General features: G+C 34.9%; 4 protein-coding genes and 1 long non-coding RNA gene across 7 annotated transcripts; 2 read left to right on the top strand and 3 right to left on the bottom strand.

Annotated features, from left to right (window-relative positions):
• Positions 1-3,275: 3,275 nt before the first annotated feature.
• LOC9330167 (1,4-dihydroxy-2-naphthoyl-CoA thioesterase 1) lies at positions 3,276-4,244 on the top strand. Its single transcript, XM_021012736.1, has 2 exons — positions 3,276-3,673; positions 3,768-4,244. The coding sequence occupies exons 1-2, from the start codon at positions 3,548-3,550 to the stop codon at positions 4,110-4,112; spliced, it is 471 nt and encodes a 156-aa protein (XP_020868395.1). The 5' UTR covers positions 3,276-3,547; the 3' UTR covers positions 4,113-4,244.
• Positions 4,245-5,499: 1,255 nt separating this feature from the next.
• Positions 5,500-10,857, top strand: LOC9327486 (SWI/SNF-related matrix-associated actin-dependent regulator of chromatin subfamily A-like protein 1). Of its 3 annotated transcripts, none has more exons than XM_021012710.1 (24): positions 5,500-5,693; positions 5,852-5,915; positions 5,998-6,104; positions 6,179-6,234; positions 6,374-6,449; positions 6,546-6,612; positions 6,740-6,806; positions 6,931-6,997; positions 7,249-7,332; positions 7,410-7,451; positions 7,541-7,696; positions 7,941-8,018; positions 8,203-8,271; positions 8,391-8,456; positions 8,552-8,680; positions 8,787-8,843; positions 8,937-9,026; positions 9,193-9,258; positions 9,350-9,418; positions 9,497-9,601; positions 9,830-9,955; positions 10,072-10,130; positions 10,230-10,266; positions 10,520-10,857. In XM_021012710.1, the coding sequence occupies exons 1-24, from the start codon at positions 5,574-5,576 to the stop codon at positions 10,697-10,699; spliced, it is 2,037 nt and encodes a 678-aa protein (XP_020868369.1). In that variant the 5' UTR covers positions 5,500-5,573; the 3' UTR covers positions 10,700-10,857. The 3 variants fall into 3 exon arrangements, with proteins under 3 accessions (XP_020868369.1, XP_002894105.1, XP_020868370.1); XM_002894059.2 differs by having other exon boundaries at positions 5,509-5,693; positions 6,013-6,104; XM_021012711.1 differs by lacking the exons at positions 10,230-10,266; positions 10,520-10,857 and having other exon boundaries at positions 5,509-5,693; positions 9,894-9,955.
• LOC9327485 (diacylglycerol O-acyltransferase 3, cytosolic) lies at positions 10,854-12,246 on the bottom strand. Its single transcript, XM_002891377.2, has 2 exons — positions 11,765-12,246; positions 10,854-11,682 (listed from the first exon to the last, which is right to left on the bottom strand). The coding sequence occupies exons 1-2, from the start codon at positions 12,131-12,133 to the stop codon at positions 10,969-10,971; spliced, it is 1,083 nt and encodes a 360-aa protein (XP_002891423.1). The 5' UTR covers positions 12,134-12,246; the 3' UTR covers positions 10,854-10,968.
• A 3,140-nt stretch (positions 12,247-15,386) lies between these two features.
• LOC110224923 lies at positions 15,387-16,843 on the bottom strand. The gene is made up of 4 exons (XR_002329379.1): positions 16,391-16,843; positions 16,044-16,122; positions 15,681-15,801; positions 15,387-15,582 (listed from the first exon to the last, which is right to left on the bottom strand). It is a non-coding gene; the product is annotated as an uncharacterized LOC110224923 (long non-coding RNA).
• A 1,868-nt stretch (positions 16,844-18,711) lies between these two features.
• Positions 18,712-23,664, bottom strand: LOC9330166 (protein CHUP1, chloroplastic). Its single transcript, XM_002891375.2, has 9 exons — positions 23,514-23,664; positions 21,557-21,739; positions 20,795-21,450; positions 20,189-20,659; positions 19,949-20,080; positions 19,554-19,735; positions 19,349-19,460; positions 19,106-19,249; positions 18,712-19,020 (listed from the first exon to the last, which is right to left on the bottom strand). Exons 3-9 carry the CDS (start codon positions 21,344-21,346, stop codon positions 18,910-18,912), a joined length of 1,704 nt encoding a protein of 567 aa, XP_002891421.1. The 5' UTR covers positions 21,347-21,450; positions 21,557-21,739; positions 23,514-23,664; the 3' UTR covers positions 18,712-18,909.
• Between the last annotated feature and the right edge of the window lie 536 nt (positions 23,665-24,200).

Below are 24,200 nucleotides of genomic sequence, written 5' to 3'. Positions count from 1 at the left end.
TATATATTTTGTTTGGTAAAACATTCTTATTGGTGATCCTTGCTTAAGTAGTACACCACATTACTCTTTCTTCAATAATACTTTCACGCTTAAAAAATAAGATCAAATCAAAAGAGGATTGCTATAAACTTCTATTTTCCTTCAAGAAAAAATAAGCAAATTAAATCAAGAACTTATATATATATATATATATATATATATATATATAAAATTAGTTAAAACTAAAACATACATAGAAAAGAAGTATAAGGAATCACTAAATATAAAATACATTAAATAAAAAAAAAAATATTATATGATGTCATTGTTAGCCATAGAAAACCCCGTAACTGTTAGAAAATATTTTGAGATTAGAAAAATTATACTTACCAACCAAAATCCGTATCCAGAGTTTTGTAAAGGCTTATATCATAAAAACAATGAAAACCAATAACATTAGAATAATTAAAGTTAAGAATTAGAATTTTATTTTATTGAAAATTTATTTTTCTTCCTACCTTAAAGAAAATGAATTAAAAGAGTGAACTTGTTAGCCTACAAAATAAAATCATTAACAAACATCATGAAGAAATTAAACATGAAAATGTAAAAAAAAAAATACTGAACACTAAAAACAAAAATAGTATACATGATGATTAGAAGAAGGACTAACTAACCGTTTATTGCATACCTTCTTTAATAGTTTATAAGAGATGAAGTTGATGATCTCCATAGTTTTCCAAAATTTCGATGAAACTGAAACAAATTTCGATCAAGTCAATGGTAGTGATACATCCTCATGATCGTCTCTCATACATACATGCATAAATAGACAAATAATAATATGTTAGAAACGACAAAGCTTCATAAAATTATAAACAATAACAATATAAAGAAATATGAACTAAAAACGAAATTAGAGGTTTGGCGGAATGAATATTTTGATTAGTGGAATAGCATGATCTTATATATATAGTGAAGTAGACCGTGCTGGTTTAGGGTTTTCAAGAGGAATATTCTGTTTATCTTGCTTTAAATGTTTTTAATTATTTACGTTTTAAGAAAATTTTATAGTTAATTCTTTTTGTAAACTTGTCGAAGAATTATTAATACTCAAATCGTAAAGATATTTATGAGAGTATCTTTCTATTGTATATTCATTACATTTATATATTTATTGTTACGATCTATTTTAAGTAATCTATATTTATGTCAAAGAATAAAAATTAATTTTTTGCTAAACTGATTCGAAATTGATTTTCAAATGATTATTCTTTCCAAAATCTTAACTAAAGATTTGAGCATTAAACGTTTTTAAAGTAATGATATATAGAGTAATTGGTTTCTTTAAAATCGAGATTTACGCAAGATTTTAGGAACAATAGATGAGATAAGGTATGTGATAGTAATTAGTTTAGATTGTGGAAATATTCGAAATCAATTAGAGATAAAATTTATTACGGTATGATTAATGTGGCTATTAGTTTAGGTAATATTAACAAAATTTATTCTGCGATTTATGATTGGCCAAATAAGGGATTAAAATTATTACAAACTTCCTAAAATTTTTTATCCAAGATCCGGATAGAGTTAAACCCAGGTAAAACCCGGATCCAAATGAATTAATGCAAAAAAAACCTGTAAAAATGTATATGTAGATTGTTATTTTGATTTTAAATTTATTGCAATTTAAATGGGCAATTTCCTATATTTAATCTGTTATTGTAAAAGAAAAATGACATAGCTTATTATTAGAATATTAAACAAATTTATTAACATAATATATATATATATATATATATATACTGTTAAAAAAATAAATACGTTTTTTTCTTTATAATTTCATAATATATGTATATATTGTTAAAATCTGGACATTTATTTTGAGCATAAATATGAAAACGATTTTCCATTAAAATCGGCTATTTATTAGGGTCATTAATATGAAAGATATTAAGACAACATGACTTCATTTATTAGTTTGAAATTAAGACAACATCCCTTAAATTGCTAATCCAAGATCCGAATAGATTAAAACCCGGATCAAACCCGGATCCAAAAAAATTAAAGCAAAAAAGTACTATAAAAATGTATATGTAGATTAATACTTTTAATTAAGATCCAAAAAACTTAGCTTAGTTTTTTGGACCCAAGTTCGGCCATGAAATATTATACACCATGTAAATTACGTTGTGACTTGACTCTTTCATTTATTGTAAATGTGTGTGTATTCTTAAGACAATTTTATAATAGGTATCGAACTAAATGTGTATAGTTTCGTATATATATATATATATATATATATAAATAGCTTAGCCAAAGGGTACTGAGATTCGATGCTCTTGCTTTTTATTAATCTAACAACGAGGGTGTAGAGATACACTAAGAATTCAATTATGATTGTAGAAATAAACCATCTTTGATTTGATCGAATCATATTCCTTTTCTCTTCTTGAAATCTATTTCCCATTCCCTAATTTTTTAGTTTATAAATATTCCATCTATTAACAAAGAAAATAATTATCGTTTTTACGTTATTTTTTTTTGTTTTCTTCTAAATTTCAACTTTCTTTACGGATTTTGGGACGAAAAACCTCCACCAGTCAATATATGTCCCGTATTTGCTATCTCATATTTATTCTAATAAAAATACCTACTTGAGAATGTTTTATTTAGTCTCATCGGTATAGGAACATGTAAGATATAGAAATGAATACATCTAAATCAGAATTATCCATTTAGATATTACATTCGGATAACTTTAATAATGTTTTGTTTCGCCCATTTTTGATATCTTGTGCTTAGCTTCTTAATACTTTTTTCACTTATTTTGATACTCTATTGCCTAATCCAATATTCTAAATATCCTCTTTGTTGTTCAAATAGCCAACTAATTGCCCAACTTGGTGCCTTGATATATATATAGATTAAAGTCTACGATAAATCCGAGTACTATCACTTGATCATTCGATACCTAAAGTGTATACACGATCGAATGATCAACTCGATCGTGTATACATGTACTTTATTATTGTTCCATCTCTGAAACGAAGAATATCATTTTAGTTAATTTTTGTTTTTCACATCTCAACTGTAGGCATTATTCATCTCTTTTTATTTTTCCCCTCTCGCTGTTGGTAGTTTGTTGTTGTTAGTCTCATTACTTTATTAACCGTTCACCAAAAATAGCTCTACATAATTTATGGGCCTAAATTTACGGTAGCCCATTAGAGGAGCTCAACTTCCACTTTCAGCCTATTAAAACTAAACTGACAATAACGTCTCCCACGTGTCTAATAATACGGCAACGAGCGTCTTATCAAAAACTCAACCAATACGATGACTTTGGTCCGAAAGAGACTTCACACCAACACCAATTATGAAGCTTTTGGGCAATTAAGGTCTGAGTCAAGTAAACGTCTTTAACGCACTTACGCAAAAACCCATTTCATCGAAATTTCCACTGACGTTAATCCCAACAACCACCAATTCAATCCATTTCTCAATCTCTTTTATCATCTCTAACACACCCATCCTACCTACCTCTGAAACAGAACAGAGCACACAAATGGATTCTGCATCGTCCAAGACCAAAGCTATAGACCCTCCTCTTCACATGTTAGGTTTCGAGTTCGATGAATTATCTCCAACACGTGTAACAGGTCGTCTTCCCGTTTCTCCAACCTGTTGCCAGGTTTCTTCTTCTTCTTCTCCATCTCTTCTTTTTTCTTCTAATTGACCCTTTTATCTCCAAATTCTGAGAATGTTTTTCAATTTCCTCTCAAAAGCCTTTCAAGGTGTTACATGGTGGTGTATCTGCTTTGATCGCTGAGTCTTTAGCAAGTACGGGAGCTCACATGGCTTCTGGTTTCAAAAGGGTCGCTGGAATCCAACTCTCAATCAACCATTTGAAGAGTGCTGATCTCGGAGACCTTGTCTTCGCCGAAGCAACTCCTGTAAGCACAGGGAAGACTATTCAGGTTTGGGAAGTCAAGTTATGGAAAACAACAGAGAAAGATAAAGCTAACAAAATCTTAATATCTTCCTCTAGGGTTACACTTATCTGTAATCTTCCTATCCCTGATAACGCCAAAGATGCAGCAAACATGCTCAGAATGATCGCAAAGTTGTAGATTTTTTCAGGCTTTTTTGTTTTACTTGTATGTATCATTCATCTTCTGAAAATTGATAAATAAGCTTAAAGAGGCAAAGATAGTGATACCAAAATGTCTAGGATTTGTGAATGTTACCTTGTTTTTGCAACAGAATCTCATCTTCTGTCTTAAACAGGAGACCAACTTTGTCTGTCCTTGATCAAGAATGTACCATTTTTCAATAGTCCAAACTGGCAATGATAATTGGCAAGATCAGCATTCTTCTTCTGGGAATCGTTTGACCTGTAAGAAAGATGATGACTTTAGTATCATGTGCTTCCATCAGATTTGTTAGGACAGCTTCTAATTGCAGACACAAGAAATGGTAGGAGCTCTAATGCTTGTCGGGTGTAGCATATGCAGGGCCACCACCACAAGTCCTGTGCCTTTTGTGATAAATAAGAAACAGGCAATAAGCATATTGAGCATGATAAAATAGAGATATCTGTCTAACTGAGTCTAATAAGCAGTTTGGTGAGTTTCATGTCTAAGGGACATCACAGTCTCTTCTGATTACAGACTTAAGACGGAGTTTTTGCATTGCTTCAAGAAAAATGGCAAGAAATTATAGAAACAGAGTTTAAAAAGATGCAACTTTGATCCCTACTTAGGGGATTAGGGCTAACGAGTAACGCAAGAATGAAAACAAAATCTCAGCGAGCAAAAGAAAAAAAATGGATACAATAGTCTGCGATTATCTACTGAGTGAAGAAGAAGAACCAATTCGTCAATTTTGTTTAATTTAGCGGTTTTTACCATTGGGGGATGAAGAAGACGAGAGAGAGAAGTCCCAAATAGACGAAATTGAAGCTCCGAATCTCCATGTCGCGCTTTCAACACTCTATCATCATCTTCGATTTCTGTCTCAATCATCGAGTTCGTCGCGATCGTCGTCTCTGAGCAACTCCGGCGAACTTTAGTAAGTCTCTTTTTCTAATTAGGATGCTCAATCCGGTTAAAGCCAAAATCAATTTGAAAATCAAACCGATCAATTTAAACCACAATTATTTCTTCAGAAAGAACCGAAACCGTATCCGTTTTCATCCGGTTAGTGGATCCATAAACCGAATTATTGGAACCGGAGTTGTCGTAACTGTTGCCCTTGTCAGGCCCGGCTCGATTAAAATATTGACCGGTGCTCAATAATTTTAGAAACAAAAAAGTGGTGTATATAATATCATTCATAAAATTTGGGTATTTTCTAAAAAGTTTTTTTTTATAAAAATTGGGCCTTAAATACTAAAGAAAAATGTCAAATTTAAAATGGACCTTGTTCTAGTGCTCCAGTTGCACACCTCTATAACCGGGCCTGGCCCTTGTCATCATCTAAAAAGCTCTGAAACGGTGACGTTTGGCATGTAAAAACTTTGAAAAGGGAAAGATTTGAGAAGAGAGATTCCGCCATTGAAGAAGGAGAAGAAGTGGAGAGCGAAGATCAAAATGGATGACTGGGATGATTTGACTGTCGAAGAGATGGATGCTATTGAAAAAGAAGCTCTTCAGAGAATCAACCAGCAACGCAATTCCTCTTCTTCTTCTTCCTTGCCAATTCCCAACGAGGTTTTACACTTGCGCAATTTCCATCTCTTTCCCTATCCCTCTGGGTTTTGACCTAATTAGGTTTTCTTGCGGGCGATTTCTGATGGCTTCGAGTATTTGTAATAGACAATTTTGCTTCTAATTAGCCCTTATATGTCTGTGTGTGTTCTTATTGTCAGGTTCATGCTTCGTCTCAAGGAGCCAGAATCTTACCTTCAACTCTCGCCCCTAAACCAAACACTGGTCAGTTGATTTTTCCAGTAGCATTCGTCTGTTTTAATGAGATGATCTTTGTTCACGTTTACTGTATTAATGGTGAGGCTAGTCTCTGTGCCAAAAGATGCGGGCTTTAAGCCACAGGAGCAAAAGGTCTCTGTCAAAATTTTCCTTCATCATAGTGGAGTTCTTGCTGCAAAGTTCCCATATAACCAGGTAAACATATCAGAAGTCACAAGTCTTTATGGGGAAATGCTTGCTAGTTTTGTCTTTGACACTTCTTTTGCCAGGTGGTGGTAGATGCTGTGCGTAAAATCCCTAAGGCTATTTGGAATGCTAAAGAAAGGTTTGCCTTTTTATACTATTTCATATACATGAGTCATTTGTTTCTCTCTGTCTTTCTTATTTCTAACATGCTATGTTGTGATCTGTAAACAAAGCAGCTAAATAACCCTTGGCTTGTCTATTCTCTTGTGAAAGTCCAGGTTATGGACCTTTCCTCATTCTTCACTGTCATCAGCAGAAAATATTCTACGAGAAATTTCCAGCGTTAAAGTTGAGGTAAGCCACCTTGATTCTTTGAAAATGGTTCACAAAGTTCAGGGTCAAGCGTTTCTTAGATATATTGCTATCTGTTTTTTTCCTTTGAACTATCAGATAGAGAACTTAGATCCTCTTGTGCAACGTGCAATAGCTTCTGCCTCAAGAGGTCCAGATCTACGGCGTAAGTCAGGCATCCTGTTTATTACCTCATAAACATTAGTGACGTGATTTTAACTAAAGATATGTTTTTTAACCCCTTTTTATGGGATTTTCATGTCTTACTATCTCTTGTTTTCTGATTTCCCTAGATCTGTATGAAAAGATACCAAGCCATATTGAGCCAAAGCTTCTTCCATTTCAGCGAGAAGGGATAGAGTATGTCAGCCATATGTTGTACCTGTGATTCTTCTTTATTACCAAATGGATAGTAACTTGTTTGCCTTTTGGCGGCCTGGTAACTGTTCTTTTGCTTCATGATCGGTTTCTGCCTTTCTTGAAGGTTTATTTTACAGCATGGAGGACGTGTGCTCCTAGCAGATGAAATGGGTCTTGGAAAGACTTTGCAGGCAAGTGATTTCCTGTTTCATATGCCTCTATATATCTTTTCATTTCTTGATTTCTGAGAATTACTCCCCTTTCGTTGAAGAAGATATCTATTGTCACTTGTGAATAGATCTCTTCGACATTGTTATACATATATTGTATAGTTCGTCTAACAAGGATGTCTCCTTGCAAAACCAGCGAGAAACTAATTTTGGAGATTTGCTTGTATCATCTTCTTACATCAATCTCATTTTACACATCCATTGTCTAGCAGGCAATTGCTGTGACAACATGCGTTCATGAATCTTGGCCAGTTCTGATTATTGCACCATCTTCATTACGTTTACATTGGGCAACAGTAAGATCATTATATTTAATCTTTTCTTGGATGTTGTTTCTGTCACTTGAGATGATCATAATGTTGCTTTTTTGCAGATGATTCACCAATGGCTGCATGTACCTCCGTCAGACATAGTTGTATGTAGTTTAGTTCTTGTATATGCTTGTAATTTGAATATATCCATTTTATATTATTTTCTCTCTCATCTAAGTTATCCTTTTAGTAGGTAGTTTTACCTCAACCAGGTGGTTCAAACAAGTGCGGTTATACTATAGTTTCCTCAAATACAAAGGGCACAATCCATCTTGATGGTGTCTTCAATATTGTTTCCTATGATGTGGTCACTAAGCTGGACAAACTCCTAATGGCGTTGGACTTTAAGGTTAGACATTGCTTTGTACAGATTTTTTGGTTGATTGTTCCCGATATCTAGAATTATAATGATCACGTTGGTTACCAATTAATCATGGGAGATTGAGATTCTTGAATTTTAAGAGGAGAAGCTATGTTAAGGAATGGAGAGGAAAGAGGCATTTATAGATTCTGGGCTCCGTAACTTGCAAAAAAAGCTTTTTGTGTTTGTCTCAAGTATTTGAGGTTTCACTACGGACAGTCCTTCTTGGCAGGTTGTTATTGCAGACGAATCACATTATCTTAAAAACGCTCAAGCAAAGAGGACCAGTGCTTGCCTTCCAGTCATAAAGGTATTATTATATCATTTACTCATCGTTTTGCCTACCAAGCTAGCTTTAGGTTCTCGGTTAACGAAAATTGAAAATCAGTTTTTTTCGTAGTGCAACTGTGATACTTTTGTTACATAGTCAACGAGTAATATCCTCGTGGTTATTTCTATTCTATTAAAATCTATACCTCATGCATTTGTTTCAGAAAGCTCAATATGCAATCCTTCTGAGTGGAACCCCTGCATTATCTAGACCGATAGAGCTATTCAAACAGGTGATCCTTCCATTTTACTAGTCCACATTTTTTACTTGGATATGTGAGGGGCCTGTGTATCTGTGGATGTAGTTTGACTAACTAAAAATCTGTCGTTCTTTACTCTTGAGTCTTGACAGCTGGAAGCTCTATACCCAGATGTTTATAGAAATGTTCATGAATATGGTAGCAGATACTGCAAAGGCGTAAGTTCATTGCACATTGATAAACTGCCTAGAATTTCATGTAGGGTAGTTACTATGCATCATAAAATTTTATACTTTGCTATTAAAATTTTCAGGGATTTTTTGGAGCATATCAAGGCGCAAGCAATCATGAAGAGTTGCACAATTTGATGAAGGCAACAGTGATGATTCGAAGACTTAAAAAGGATGTCTTGACTGAACTTCCGTCAAAGCGCAGGCAGCAGGTTATTAGTCTTAGCTCTTTCTCTTATGTCCATGCATCTATGTGATATCATTTAGTACTTGTTGTCAATTTCGTTTGACCTTATTATTTTTATCTTGATTAAATAGGTCTTCCTAGATTTAGCTGAAAAGGATATGAAGCAAATCAATGCTTTGTTTCATGAGGTAACTTGGTTTAGTCTTCAATATCCATACAATTTACCTTACGTGAAGAAACTTTTTTGAGAAAAGGAATGATCTTTGTTTTCTCTTTTACAGTTAAGGGTGGTAAAGTCAAAAATTAAGGATTGTGTATCGGAAGATGACATTAAATCTCTTAAATTTACAGAGAAGAACCTTATCAACAAGGTATTTGTTTGCTTTTTCCGAATTATTTCTTCTCAACTAAACAATCGAAGGATTTTTGATATATTTGTGTGCACTTTTTCTTGCTAATATGTGTTCTTCTTTTATTTCATTGGACCTGCTTGTTATTTCCTAGTTTCTTATAGAATCTCCTCGTTTTGTATTTTAGATCTACACTGATTCCGCTGGGGCCAAAATCCCAGCAGTGCTTGATTATCTGGGAACTGTGCTTGAGGTAATAGCTATTAGCAATAAGATATTTTAAAACTTTCTCATTACATTCTGATACCTGTTCGTGTGCTTTCTCCTCGAGCACTGTAATGCAGGCTGGCTGCAAATTTCTGGTATTTGCCCATCATCAGTCCATGCTTGATGCAATACACCAGTTTCTTAAAGTAAGGCATTGAACTATCAGCAAAGCTTCCAAAAGCCCGTCTGTTTCTCATACAATATACAAAAAAACAAAATTGCAGAAAAAGAAAGTGGGCTGCATCCGGATTGATGGTAGCACCCCTGCCTCCTCTAGACAAGCCTTGGTTTCTGACTTTCAGGATAAGGATGAGATAAAAGCTGCTGTGGTAAGTATTTTCACCATAACAAAGTTTCCTACCCTTTCTCTTACTATATTCCACTATTCAAGGCAATATAATTTTTCATATTAACTAGATATGGATATTCTGTACTGTGAAACTTGCAAGTCACAAAGAGAAGTAATATAAGAGACGAATTTTATACTTAAATCGTATGTTAAGCCTTTCTTTTCAATCTTCTAGTCCTTATTTTTTTTTGTTTACATGGATTTGCAGCTGTCAATACGAGCTGCTGGTGTTGGGATAACATTGACAGCAGCAAGCACTGTTATCTTTGCAGAGTTGGCATGGACTCCGGGTGACCTGATTCAGGCAGAAGATCGTGCACATAGGATTGGTCAGGTGAGTCATGAACAATTTTAGTGGAGTTACAAATCAGAATCGCTCCCTTATATACCACTAATCATTTGCAATGTTTTTTCGAAACTCTTTTTATGACTTTTGCTTCATATCTACAGGTCTCTTCAGTTAACATACACTATCTTTTAGCAAATGACACTGTTGACGACATCATCTGGTTTTCTCTCATTCACATTTACCGTTGAAAGTTCAATGATTTCTCAAAATTATGTTCTTCACTGCTGAATTCTTCTAAACTTGCTTACTTTCTGTGTAGGGATGTTGTTCAGAGCAAGCTGGATAATCTAGGACAGGTATACTCTTTCTCAATGTCACGCCAGATTGAGAGAAAATCTCTTGGTGTCATATACATATCCATTATTATGAGGAGTGCAGTACGGCTTTTACTATAATTACTGAATATCAAAGTCCAAATACTGGAGTGTGTAGTGATTCATGAAAAATTAGATGTTTGATTGTCATCGCCATAGACTGTCCTGAATTTACGCATGGTTATTGCCTTTTCTGATTGCTGGAAACTAAGCTTGTGACCAATTTGCAAAACAGATGCTTGATGGGCAAGAGAATGCTTTGGAGGTTTCATCTAGTCATATGATGAGCAGTCCAACAAAACCAAGAAACAGCCCCACAAAGCAGCAAACTCTAGAGCCGTTCTTGAAACGCTGCAAAAAATTAGACGACGATACCGAGGAACATCAACCCAGGCCCAAAGTTCCCAGACACTGAAACTAAAAACGTGTGTATTAGCGACTATGGGTAAAATGATCATTTGTAATAGTTTGGTGCAAACAAATGGTCTTTAGTAGTGTAGCTTCTAGATAATTGATCGTTAGGGCTTGTATCTTATAGATGTTTCTGATTAAGCTGATCTTTACAGGTCTTAACGCAAAAGATTTATATCAACGTTTATTTATTTCAACGTTTCCAGAAGACAGATATCTACAATGAGAGAAAGCACCACACTATATATCACTTTTAAGTCATTTTTAAACACTTCAATGTGAGACATAACCGAGTCCCTCCCTGCTACATTCTTCATCAAAGAAACTTGTCACGATAGTTTCCACATCCTGCAATCCAACTCCTACACAAACGGTCTTGGACGGTGTCCTAACTGAATCAGTCATCACACTATCAGTCTCGTTGACGACTCTAACGTTTGGACCATCACGACACTTCCCCATGCACTTGCAAGCCACAGCGGAACCTTGGAAACCCGTCATCGCCCTTTGGAACTCATCCAACAACAAAGCTCCTCCTGATTTCTTACACTTCCCTCCCATACATACTTCTACTCTCTTCAATGGTAATCCAACCACTGAAACCGCTTCTACCGTCTTCAATGTCTGTACAGGATTGGGCATTGAGGGAAATACTGTGGATGTTTGCAGAGCAATCTGCAATGCTTCACTGGTGTTCTTGCAAGATTGTGCATCTTCTTGGATTCTAGGAAGGGTTGCTACTGTGGCTTCTGGTTGTAACGGCTCAAGAACCGGTTTAGTCTTGTTTCTGAGAGAGCTCATGTCAACAACTTTGCCTTTATCACGATCACTATCACTTGATTCAGAGGAAGAAGATGATTCAGAGTCCATTTCAGTCATCTTCTTCATAGCTTTGGCTTTTGCCTTTTCTTCTTTCCTCTGTTTCTTCAATAGCTTCTCCTCTGCTTTCAACTGCTCCAGCTGCTTAACCAATATCTCTGTTGCTTCCTGCATAAATCAAAAACCAATCAAAGATCTAGTCTTAACACATCAATTTCACCATGAAAAAGTCAAAATCAAAAATTCTTACCGAGATTGTCTTGGTCTGAATCTCACCAACCAAACCAGCTTCAGGATCAAGACCAAACCCTATACTTGAGAACATATTCAAGTTCTTAGAAAGACTTTTAAGAACCTTTTCCTTCTTCTTCAACGCCTTCTTCTCCTTCTCCATAACCTTAACCTTTTCTTTCTCCTCGCCGCATCTCGTTGGCTCGATATAGTAACTCATGTGCCCTTTATCCGCAAACTCATTATTACACACAATCCCACGAAATTTCTTGGTTCGAAACCCTACCGTTCTCGTATTACCGGAAAACTCCGACACTAATCGGAGACAGGCAACAGAACCTGAAGAAACACATGGAATTTGTCGGAGAACGACGCCGGAAACTTCCATTATCGAAATTGAAAGGTTGAATCAATGGAACTTGATGACTTGAGCCTTAAGCGATTACGATAAATTATACAAAATCCTTAAGGCTAAGTTCCTTGTTGAGGGAGATTTGCCAGTTCTTTTACAGGAGAGAAATTAACAGTGAGAGGTTACGTGGCGTGTTTTGGTTGGTTAAATGTGTCGTGAGTTGCACTCAGGCTCCCCACCTGTGGTCTCACGAGTTCCACACTTTCCCGCGCTCTTGACACGCGCCTTGTGATCAATCTCAACCGTTGATTAAAAGTTTGGTTAAGATGAACGGTCTAAAGTGGCGACAAGGGTACATGTCGGATTGCCACGTGGAGAATCTAGTGGAAACTTTGCCACGTTGTAATAATTTCGGGAGCGGTAAGATGTTTTTATAAACCAAAACTTGTACACTAGCATATGCCACTTATACACTAGCATCATTAAAGCTTGTATTTTGGAATTTTTAGGGAACTTGTGTTTTTGTTTTTCTTTTTTGATAAAGTATTGTAGGCAACTTGATACGAATATTTTTAGTTATTTTCTTATTGAGATAATTTCAAATTAAGTTTTAAATTTTTTTAAAAATATATATAGTTTTATCAAAAAAAAAAAAGAAAGACATGTAGTTTAATTATTTTTGACATTTTGAAGCAAGTAGTAACCACTAACCATGCCTGTTGGTTAAAATATTAGGATTAATACTTTAATAGGATAAAGTGATAAACAATAGACTAAATGATAAGATACTACTCCATTATTTTATTTTATTTTTCACTCCATTATCTCTAATCTAAAATCCTTAATAGTATAAATGACTTTATTGTTGGGTTAGGTATTGTTGGGATGGTAACCCATAAAAGTGGAGGGGATCACGCTTCACGCAACCTCTCACTTTGTGTGATATCTCATGAAACAATAAAAGACATTTAATTCTATTTTCGCCCTAATAATTAGGCATGGACAAATAAACCGAACCGAATGTACCAAACCGAAACTGAAACAAAAAAAAATTTAAGCGAACCGAACCGAAAATTTGAAAATAACCAAATAAATACTAAATTCTATAACGAAATAAGCCGTAACCGAATCGGTACCGAACCGAAATATTTCGGATAACTGAAAATATCCGAAATACAATTATATTTACCAAATAATCAAAAATACTGGAAAAATATATAAAATAGTAAATATATTCGAAAATAACCGAAAAATATCCAAAAATATCCTGAAATACCCAAAAATGACTGAAATATCCGAAAATATCCAAAACAAAATAACCGAATATATACTAAATTTTAAAACCGAAAGAACCAGAACCGAACCGAAATCGAACAGAAATTTCAAAGTATCCGAATGGATACTAAATTTTAGAACCGAAACCGAATGGAACCAAACCGATAACCGATTGGATAACCGAACGCCCATGACAGTAGTAATAATCACTCCTGCACAGCCGTCGGATCTTAAATTACTTACTTTCTCTTGACCCAGCTCTTTGGGCCTCACAAAGAAGATAAGATGCTTTTGAAACTAAGCCCAAAATTCGAGAAAGACTACAGGAGACGGAAAGAACGTGCGTATAGGCATTGATAACGTTGTTGATTCACATCCTCCAAGGCCTTTCATCACAAAGCCAGAATGTGAACATTTGGTCTTGCATTCCTTAATTGAAACCAATGGGTATTCTCGTCGATGGGATACACTAAAGATTAGTGAAGTCATAGACCACAGTGACCAAGCGATTATTAGCGGCATATATCTTGCGAGAGAGTCTAAGCAGGACAAATTAATTTGGAATTATAACACTTCAGGGGAATATACAGTTCGGTCCGGTTACTGGTTTCTAACACATGATCCTTATGATGGTAATAACTTGCTAAACAGACCCCATGGTTCAGTTGAGTTGAAAAACAAAATTTGGAAACTTCCAATTATGCCAAAGATAAAGCACTTTCTTTGGAGACTTCTATCTAAAGCCCTAGCTACAACCGAACGGTTAACCTCTAGAGGAATGAGCATTGATCCGATCTGCCCCCGCTGTCGGCGGGAGAATGAAACAATAAACCATGCTCTGTTTACATGTCCTTCTTCTACCATGATTTGGCGATTGTCCAACATATTTTTTTCAAGGACCCACACAATGTCAGAAGATATTGAAGAGAATATCTCCAATTTCTTGAATCTTCTTCAGCATAATCATATGACAGAAAAGCAAAAACTTCTCCCTTTTTGGTTACTCTGGCGAATCTGGAAATCAAGAAATAATTTGGTTTTTAACAACTACCGGGAAAGCGTTTCAAAAATAGTAACACAAGCACGGGCTGAAACAAAAGAATGGATAGAAAACACTCGGAAACAGGGACGATCATCACAGGCACAACCTCGACCCACTTCTGTTACTGGTTTATGGACAGCTCCTACACAACCATACGTGAAATGTAACTTTGATGCGGGTTTTAACTTACAACATCTACAAGCAACAGGGGGATGGATTATCCGAGATTATCGCGGTTTTTCACAAAGTTGGGGAGCATTGGTTCTAGATAATGTGGGATCTCCACTGGAGGCGGAGGCAAAGGCTTTATTGGCGGCGTTACAACAATCGTGGATCCGGGGCTACACAAATGTGATTTTTGAGGGAGACTGCGAAATTCTTATCAACTTGGTCAATGGTGCTATGGGACATCCTTCTCTTACAAATCACTTATTGGATATTCGTTTCTGGACTTCAAAATTTACAAGTTCTCAGTTTAAATTTGTTAAAAGGGAGGGTAATCAATCTGCTCATGTATTAGCTAAATTTGGTTGTAATTCATCACCTTTTTATACAGATTCTGTTTCCCAGCCATTGTGGCTTGAAAGACAAGTTTGTAATGACATTCAACATCTAATTTAATTTTATTTTGACGAAAAAAAAAAAAGACTACAGAAAGTGGAGGACATTACACTACAAGAAAATCAAGCATTGATAGCGTCCAAAAAACGCTATTTATCGCAAGCGTAACGTATTTAGAAACGCTATATCATCGACCGTGACAATAGGTCGGCGACTTTAAATAGCGCTTTTTGTATGTGCTATCTAAATTAAAATATTAATAGCGGATTTATCTCTGCTATCGTATACTCTATAATAACATTTCAATTTTGTTATCAAATCTATTATTCATAATATGTGGATTTGAATTTTGCATTTTGAATTTTATTAATAGGAGCTCTAATTTAATTTACAAACACCCAAAACAATCAATAATAATAATAATAATAATTTTTATTAAGAGACCAAAAGAATTTGTATTTAATGAAGAACAACAATACATACCACAATTTTTTTCTACTTAGAAACTTCTAAAGATACATATATTCATTAAGGCGTATTCACAATCTTGATTCCTCCAACTCCAGTTGACTACAACACGGCACATCACCATTGCATAAAACGCATCCTGTAAAACCAATTCATCACATATGGACAAGGATAAAATCAAAAACAGAAACAAAACAGCTAAGAACAGCCATCGAGGTCAAGAGAGTGTGTATATACCCAAAACAGATCAAACAAGAGAGTGTGAACTTATCACCAACAGCAAATTGATAAACCTCTGTGTTAACCTCTAAATGCATAAACATTTCCAAGTTGTGGCTCGTAGCTTGAAAGCGAGTAACTGTAACAACAAACACACACATTCCCACAACAAAAATCATTGTAGGTTTAAGAGAAAGCCACCTAATCTGAAGACAAAACAAAATTTCGCGAGACTAAAAACTTAAAAAGTTGAGATTTTTCCACAAAACTCAGACCAAAAAAGGATAACCGTAAGAACTCATTAATTAATACATAAACAAACGTTGATTGAAGCCATAAGAAAGCACTAGAAATCGTGAGTGAGGTTAATAAAGTATATACCTTAATCAAACTTTTTGCCATCAGGGTCTAGCTTGTCGACAGTGAAAATATCCTTTGATAAGATGATATTGCTCGCCACCTGCAAACAAGGAAACCCACTAATTAAAATCTTAATTCCTTGATAAAAACCCGACTTGACCAGCAAATCAATCCAGAACTATATGAACATATAGTGAAATAAAGAAGCCGAACTCTAAAATTGACCCATAAAGAACCAATCGCTGAGAAATGTAAATATTATGATGATAACATATATCAAAAGTGAGTAAACGGGATAAACAAGCTCTTAATCACTGTAAAGACTAGGGTTTAGGAATTTTAGATTTGGAATTAAAGAAATAGCAAACCTGGACTTCACGGTCCGCGAGAGGTAAGAAATAGGAGTCGAGCATATATTCGGAGAAAGCGGAGATGGTAGGTCAACGGGTGCTCCAGCTTTGACAAGGATGATGACAGATCTAGGCTGATAGATCCATAAAACAAAATTGGAGGAGAGTATTGACCAGCGACTAGGAAAGGTCCTTGTTGAGAGGTAAGATCTAGGGTTCGGTTGTAGACTTAGATGGAGAATCCTTTGTCAGCGGCGAGGTTAGGGTTTAGGAGGAAGGACAATTTTCTTACCGCCTCGACCGGCTATGGGATATATACCGTGAAAGAAGAGAGAAGGAGAGGAGAACAAAAGTCGAAAGAGAGAGCAAAGCAAACGGGAAGAAGAAATTAATCTCTGAAATCAAAACCGGATGGAACAGAGCCAAGGGGGAAAATGTCGAAGGTTAAAGAGCAAAAGGAAAAGCAATTAGGTCGAATAAATTTTTAATTGGAGCCCAGATTTTAGTCTATTACTTTTTCGTTGGAGCCCAAATTTTTTACATTGGCGGCAATGAATAATTTCTTTCCCGCTAATCCTTCCACAACGTTTTTATATGTTTTGTGCTATTACAGACCATGTTTACAAAACTAAAAAGTTAAAAAAATTTATACGGAATGACATCATAGCGTTTATAAATTTAAAACGCTATAGAAAAGTTAGACGTAAGTCAACTATAGCATAACTATACAAAACGCTATCTTCCAATGCTATTAAAAATCAATATTCTTGTAGTGTTAACACACCCATGAAATTGGTAAATTAGAGAAAGGGTATATGATTCTAACAAGCGTGTGATTTCTGTATTTATAGCTTAAAATTTATTTGAGTAATTCATTGGAGGTATACATTTTAACATTGTTACTACTTACTAGGTACTAATCCGCGGTATACCGCGGAACTATATCTTATTTTTGGTTTTGATTATAGTATTAATCTTAATTATCTTTACGCGATTGTAATCTTATGGTGTTCGTTTCAAATATTCAAAATTTATGATTCCCCCTCAAATCTTTAACTAAGTTTCCTTTGTTAAGACACAATTAGACAATCTTATGATGTTTTTACCTAAATTGATATTTTATGGGAATGACTCTTATCAAAAAAGAATATACGGTTGTCAACTTTATAGCTAAACACGCACACGTAGTATATCTGACTAAAGCGAACATACCTTAAACTGTTTAAGTTTATTCAAAATTGATAAAACTATTAATTACGGCTTCTTAATTTGATAATGTCTTGACCACCAAGATATTTCTCAAGATATTCATTTTTTCGCATTCACCCTAAACCTACTTATTATCTAGTATGAAAACAAAAGATTAGGTGAGGAAACAAAAATTGCTCAGAGAGGAAAAGAGAGGAAAGTGCTCTGAGAGTGATAATACAGAAAACTTCACCAATTCAACAAGAACAAAGTGACAAACTAAATCAACACTTCAATTCCAAAGTTAACCAAACAACGTTCATGAAACGCAGCTTCGATCATTATCTAGGTCTCTAGATGAGAGAACCTAACAACAGAAAGAGATTCAAAGAAGAAGATAACAAACGTTTACAATTTTTCTGATTATTTTCTGCAATTGATCTCGAGCCTCTTTATATCTTGCTCTTGCTCTCATCTTCCTTCAGTCAATTAAATTCTGCCAACGCATCATTCACGCCTCCACCAATCATCTTCCTTCATTCTTCCACGTCAGCCACTCTTCCATTTTTCTGTATCAAGTGATTTAATACCTAAAGAACAAAGAGAAGAGGAATCACGATCTTCCGCGGGAAACGCTCGATGAGATCGAGAGAAATGCACATAACCGTAATCAATATACGACTTTTTATTGGATTTTGTGATTGAAAGTAAAAACCCAAAAGATTTAACTGAATTCATAATAAAAAGGTGAATTAGAAAGCAAGAATTTCTGGTTCAGCGAGAACCCTAGGTTTTTCATAAGATGTTTTTTCCGTATTCATTTATATACTAAAACCTTTATAAATTAAACTTTTAATAAATATTAATTTATAGAATTATTTGTGTAAGAATTTTTTTTCAAAAAATTAGAGAAATACAGTATTGTTTTATGATCGACTAATTTGTTCACTTTTTCTATTTCAAGAATCTACAATAATTTTACCACAGACATTCACACACAACAAAAAGTACAGAATGGTAAAATATTTTAAATTTAACTACTTGATACACCCTAATTCACTATTTGGAATCTATAACAAAAGATTTTCTTAATATAATTTCCTTCTTTTTATCCGTTCAAATAATATACTAATTAGGATACCCGAAAAGAATAATTTATAAAATGTTTATGATTTATGTAGCTCAAAATTTAATTGAGTAATTCATTGGAGGAACATTTTAGATTCACTTTAACATTATTATTACGTGGGACACAACATTTACTGACTCAACCAAACACTATTAACACAAATAACGAATTTATAGCCAAAACCAAAGGCCATATGCCTCACATTTCTCTGATTACTTTTCTACGACGGAGTTCCGGCCATATTCCCCCGTGCCAGCCGGAGATGACTCGGAACGCGTTGCTTAATCTCTTCTAATGCACACAATGTCTCTGGATCGAGCCCTCCCGCAAACTGAATAAACATGTAAAAGATCAAAATGTCAAGCACCAATGCACCGTGTTCGATCCGGGCATATGCTTTTATATATTAAGATTACCTGATGCGTTCTGTAAGCAAATCGGACGCCTTGAAGAAGCAATGCTTCTTGAGTAGACTCTCTATCCAAGTTACGAGCTGATTGTAGCTCATTCGCTACTCTATTCATGTAAGTTCTAGCAAGCTTGATCGATGCTCTTTTGATCTATTACCAGAAGTAGAACAATGTTAAACAGAGGACAAACAGAGTGTAATCGACTATTTACTTAGATACAAAACAAAGCTCATATGAAGAAAACAATACCTTGCTTATCATTCCCGAGTCAAGCATCCACTCGACTGGGATCTTAAAGTCTTGGTAAGAACGCATGGATGAGCCACGTAATCTGACTAGCCTCCTTATCCTCTGCTCCGACCTTATCATAACCGAGATTTTAAATTTTTTAACATTTTGGGGAATCTAAAATGTTCTTTCAATGAGTGAGTATCAAAGTAGGGACTTCGTTTACTTGTCTAGTAAGTTGGCCATTTTCTTCAGGGCAACACCGTAGTGAATGCTCGGATCATCAGAGTACGAAGATAGTTCTTTTTCCAGTTTCTTTAGCTCGCGGTATTCAACTGCAGCCTCTTGCAAGGCATCGGCTTTCTTCTCAGGCCACTTGAAATGCTTAAGCACAGCTCTCTCATCAGCCTGTATGGCATTAACCAAAGAGAAATGCACATGGAATGTAAGTTATGTAATGATGCAAAACTCATCAAATCAATATAAAGTTTGGAAAAATTATCATTTATATGATTAAGTGATACACTTTCGTCTCAGTACACCAAAAACATGGTAGTGTTCAAAATGTGAAAAATCTAGTCACTTGTGTAAAAAAATGTTGAAAGAGGAATTAGGCGTTACCAGAGTTGCTAGTTCTTTATCAAGCCAATCCACAAATTTCATGACATCTTCCATATCCGAAAAACAAGTGGTCAGAACTTTCTGGATAAGATCATTGATAAAATCCCCCTTTGTCTCTATATCAGCTTTTATCTGTCGAAGAAAATGGAGCTCATCAGTGTCAGATGAGATTGGCCAAGACTCAGGTTAAGACTCAGGTTCAAGTAAACAGAGTCAAGAAAAGAAAATTTGGTTGCTTACAGCGATGAGGTGCGCAGAACGGTTTTGAATTTCTCCGACTATACTGTTGTGAGCACTGTTAACTTGAGATTGATTCCCATTAACAGACTGAGAAAGGTCTCTACTATTATCTTGCTTCTTCAACAACTGAAATAACTGCGAAACTGGAGGAGACTTCTGAGCACGAGCTGCTTTAGCAAGAGGCCTAGGTGGTGGTGGTGGTGGTGGAGGCGGTGGTGTTGGTGGTGCAAAGGGTGAAGAACTTTCATCTCTTTTACCTAAACTGCTAGCTGGAGACACCAAAAACTTCGGCAATGGCGGTGTTGGCTGTAATCTTGAAGGAGGAGGTGATGGTGGTTGTGGAGATGATCTTGTTTTAATGGAGCTTGATGACTCTACTGCTACCTCCTTTTTAACCTTGGATTGCTCTAATTTGCTAGCTATTAACCTCTGGATATCTTTGAATCTGGTGTTCTGATGTTCTTTAGCTGGCTGAATCAACCAAAAACACTTGAGAGATTAGAACCTTATCATAATCCTAAACTATGTGCAGAAGCAGAATCAAAGAAACAACCAAAAGCAATCCTAATTCCGTAGTCTCACTAAGTCAATTCAACAGATGTTTACCTTGTCGTTAGAGGAAAGTGATGAGATCTTAGCTTCAGCTGAAGCAAGATCCTGAGAAAGCTTCTTGTTCTTCAACTCAAGCTCTGCATTTGAATTACGAGCTTCCTCTAACTCCGTTTTCAAATTCAAAACCTGCAACTGCAAATCCTTAATCAACGACTCATTCACTACCAGCTTCTCTTCCAATTCCTCCATTCTCTTCCTCTTCTCATCCTCCGCCACCACCGCCGTAGCCATTACTGACTCTTCAGTTTTCCTAGAAATTGGCCGCCTCGGACAACCGAATTGCTCTACGACCGCCGGACGATTCACAGACCGAGCTCTCTGAGGAGCCAAAACCGCCGTCTCCTCCTCTCCGTATTTCGCTCTTTTAAGCAGAATCGATCGCCGGTTCTTCGCCGGATCGTTCTTCACATCGTGACCGGACGATTTCGGTTTACCTCCGGTGAGACCGTTATCGTCTTGAGCTCTAGGTTTAGAGATCACTGAATAGTGCGAATTCGCAGCTCTAACACGAGAAGGAGTAGTGGAGGCGGTGGAAATGCGGGACATAACTAACAAAATCTCCGCCTTATACGGCGGTCACCGGCGAGACGACTCGTCGCTAAAGTCTTACTCAGTTTTGACTCGTAAAAATCCAAGAGACGACTTCGAAGCTGTCGCACAAGAAAACAACAGCTATAATATTAATCACCAATCATTAATTCAATACTCTTATGCAACTAATCCTTAAGAATTTAGTTAATTAACGTAAATACTTACTACTAATCAAGCAAATAACGGAGGAATGATCCGTTTGGAGGAACAGTGGGCTTGAGGCCCACCAATTGTTTTGACGACTTTGAGAATAAGACAAAAGAATTAAGTGGTGGGCCAATTTTGTTTTTTGTTTTTTGTCTTTTTTTTTTTCAGATGACGACGGTCCGTCCACGCGCCATCAGAAACCTAACACATAAAAAGTAGACAATGTCGTGTGTATCGATTAGCTTATAGCCTTATAGGTGTATGCGTGTAACTGCAACCAACAAAAAAAAATGATTTTCTTTTGAAAAACTTCGAGAATCTACAATGATTTACCTTAAATAAAACAATTATTTACCATAACTAAAAACGTTTATACAAAATTTATAGAATTTCAAGATCCTTGAGGAGGGTATGAACCTAAATGACATAATAGTTGAAACAATGAAAACAAGATTATAGAGCATTATATTAAAGAATCAATTAAACGACTGACCCACTAATAATTTGTCTCATGTTGAGCTGCAAATGGAACAAAGAGCATTTGACATTTATGATGGGACCATTATGTTTGGAATAAAAGTTGTATGGTTATTAATAATGACTAAAATTACGTAAAAAGAAGAATAGCGTATTTATATGTGTGTGGTGTGGGGAATAATTTTCAAATTAGAAAAGCTTGAAAAACATGTTTAAGACAAAAGGGAAGATTGAGGACTGAGGAGTATGTCCTAATCATACTCAAACTCAAAGCTGTTAGTGACCATTGGTTTACAAGTTAAGTTATTGACTTATTTGCAGATTTTGGAAAATTTGATCATAATTTGATATAATGATATACAAATTATTTGGTCCGTAAGGAAATTATTGGGCTATGGAGTTTTTGCCTTGCTAGGTAAATCTACTCGCAACTATCTGTAATTTAATTGGTTTCTTTACAAGATAAAGAAAAGAGCAAGGTCAAGCTTAAATTAGATAAGAAAATCATTATATATGATGAAAATGAGAAAATAAAAACTATACATATGATTAAAGATTATATATTATCAAATTGAAGGTAAATACGTGAGCGTTGTACAATATTCGTCAAACAAATTTTGTAAATATTATTATGTTATTTAAATGTTGAGACATATTGTTTATCTCGTAAATGTAGAAGATGATTTATCGATGTTTCATATATATACTTTGTTTTTACGGATTAAACCAACAAATTTTTTATTTGGTTCGTATTTCCAATCATAGAGTTATTAATCAAGTATGATGTCTTTAGAATTTTATTAAAAAATAATATTTTATTAAGCATCTTTAAGAAAAACGCAAACGAGGTACGTAGATCGTGAAATTAAAAAACACGAAAATCTTGTGTTTTTCTTTTTATTAAGACAATAATATATAGTGGGTTGTCCAAAAAAATAATACTAAGACATTCGAAACATGAACATCAAAGAAGAAAGAAACGTCAATTCCTAAACGTAGCAAACTTTTTTTTGTATAATTACATGTGTAAAACGTCATCAACTCATCATAGTTACATCATATTTAATATAATTACATCATTATATACAATATGGTGTTATCAAAATAAACTAGATATAAGTAAATGATATATCATGTAAAGCTCCCAAGTAAGGATCGTTAAGATCAATTGAGTGTTGTGAAAGAACTTTGGTATTTGTGGATTTAGTAGTTAAAGAAAAGAAAGGCTTTTATCAACAAAAAAAAAAAAAAAGAAAGGAAAGGAACACAACATGAAATGAAAACTACAACATGAGATTTCTATTCGAGTTTGGTTGCAGATGATAATTGTGATTTGAAACAAGATAAGTTTGTATTTAGAACAGAAACTAAAACACCATATATATCCAAACAAAGACATTAACCGTGGATCAATCATCAATGAAATCGGTGTTTACTCATGTTAGTTTCTAAATGGAGAGACAGATGAAGGATAAAGAACTTAAAAGAGAAATAGTACCTTGGAGATGAAACTCTTGAAGAAGGAAGAAGAATACTGGTGATCGTCGTCGTCTTCCCAAAAAAAAGCTCTTTACATTCTCTTTAGTGATGATGATGATGATAATCGATCGATGATTACACATGCAGCTAAAGATACATGGTTACGATGATATCATATATATATATATATATTCATGTGTCTGTGTAACATATGTGACTTCTTTATATCTCTGCAGGAATGAATATGAATAGGTTTCTTATATGGAACTTCTTATATATAATAAATTAATAATAATATAAGCTCAATTGTAGTACGAGAGATGTCTTGGAAGGGTTAAAAACTTGGGGAAACCGGAAGGGAAATATAGTTTAATAATTAAAGCATAAGGAAAAAGAAAGAAACAAAAAAATGTATGCATATATGTAAGTCATGTTTTCTTGTACATATGTAGACGTCTATTTCATGAATGGAGTACGAATGAAACAATAGTTTAATACGGACAAAATCAGGTGTACCCTTTTTGTATGCAAACTATAACTAAAAATCGAATAAAACCGAAAAGATAATGACATGTGTTATAAATGATCCAAATCAGAAAATTGGATTAGATGATGGGTCATGTTCCAAGAGGAAGAGTATTTTTCCGTATACCTCTCAATTGAAGTAAACATTTCCAGCGTAATTTATGCCAATATCAATGATTTA

The sequence above is a fragment of the Arabidopsis lyrata genome (assembly GCF_000004255.2).
Source record: "Arabidopsis lyrata subsp. lyrata unplaced genomic scaffold ARALYscaffold_1, whole genome shotgun sequence".
Taxonomy (NCBI): domain Eukaryota; kingdom Viridiplantae; phylum Streptophyta; class Magnoliopsida; order Brassicales; family Brassicaceae; genus Arabidopsis; species Arabidopsis lyrata.
This window is presented reverse-complemented; position numbering and strand designations above follow the sequence as displayed.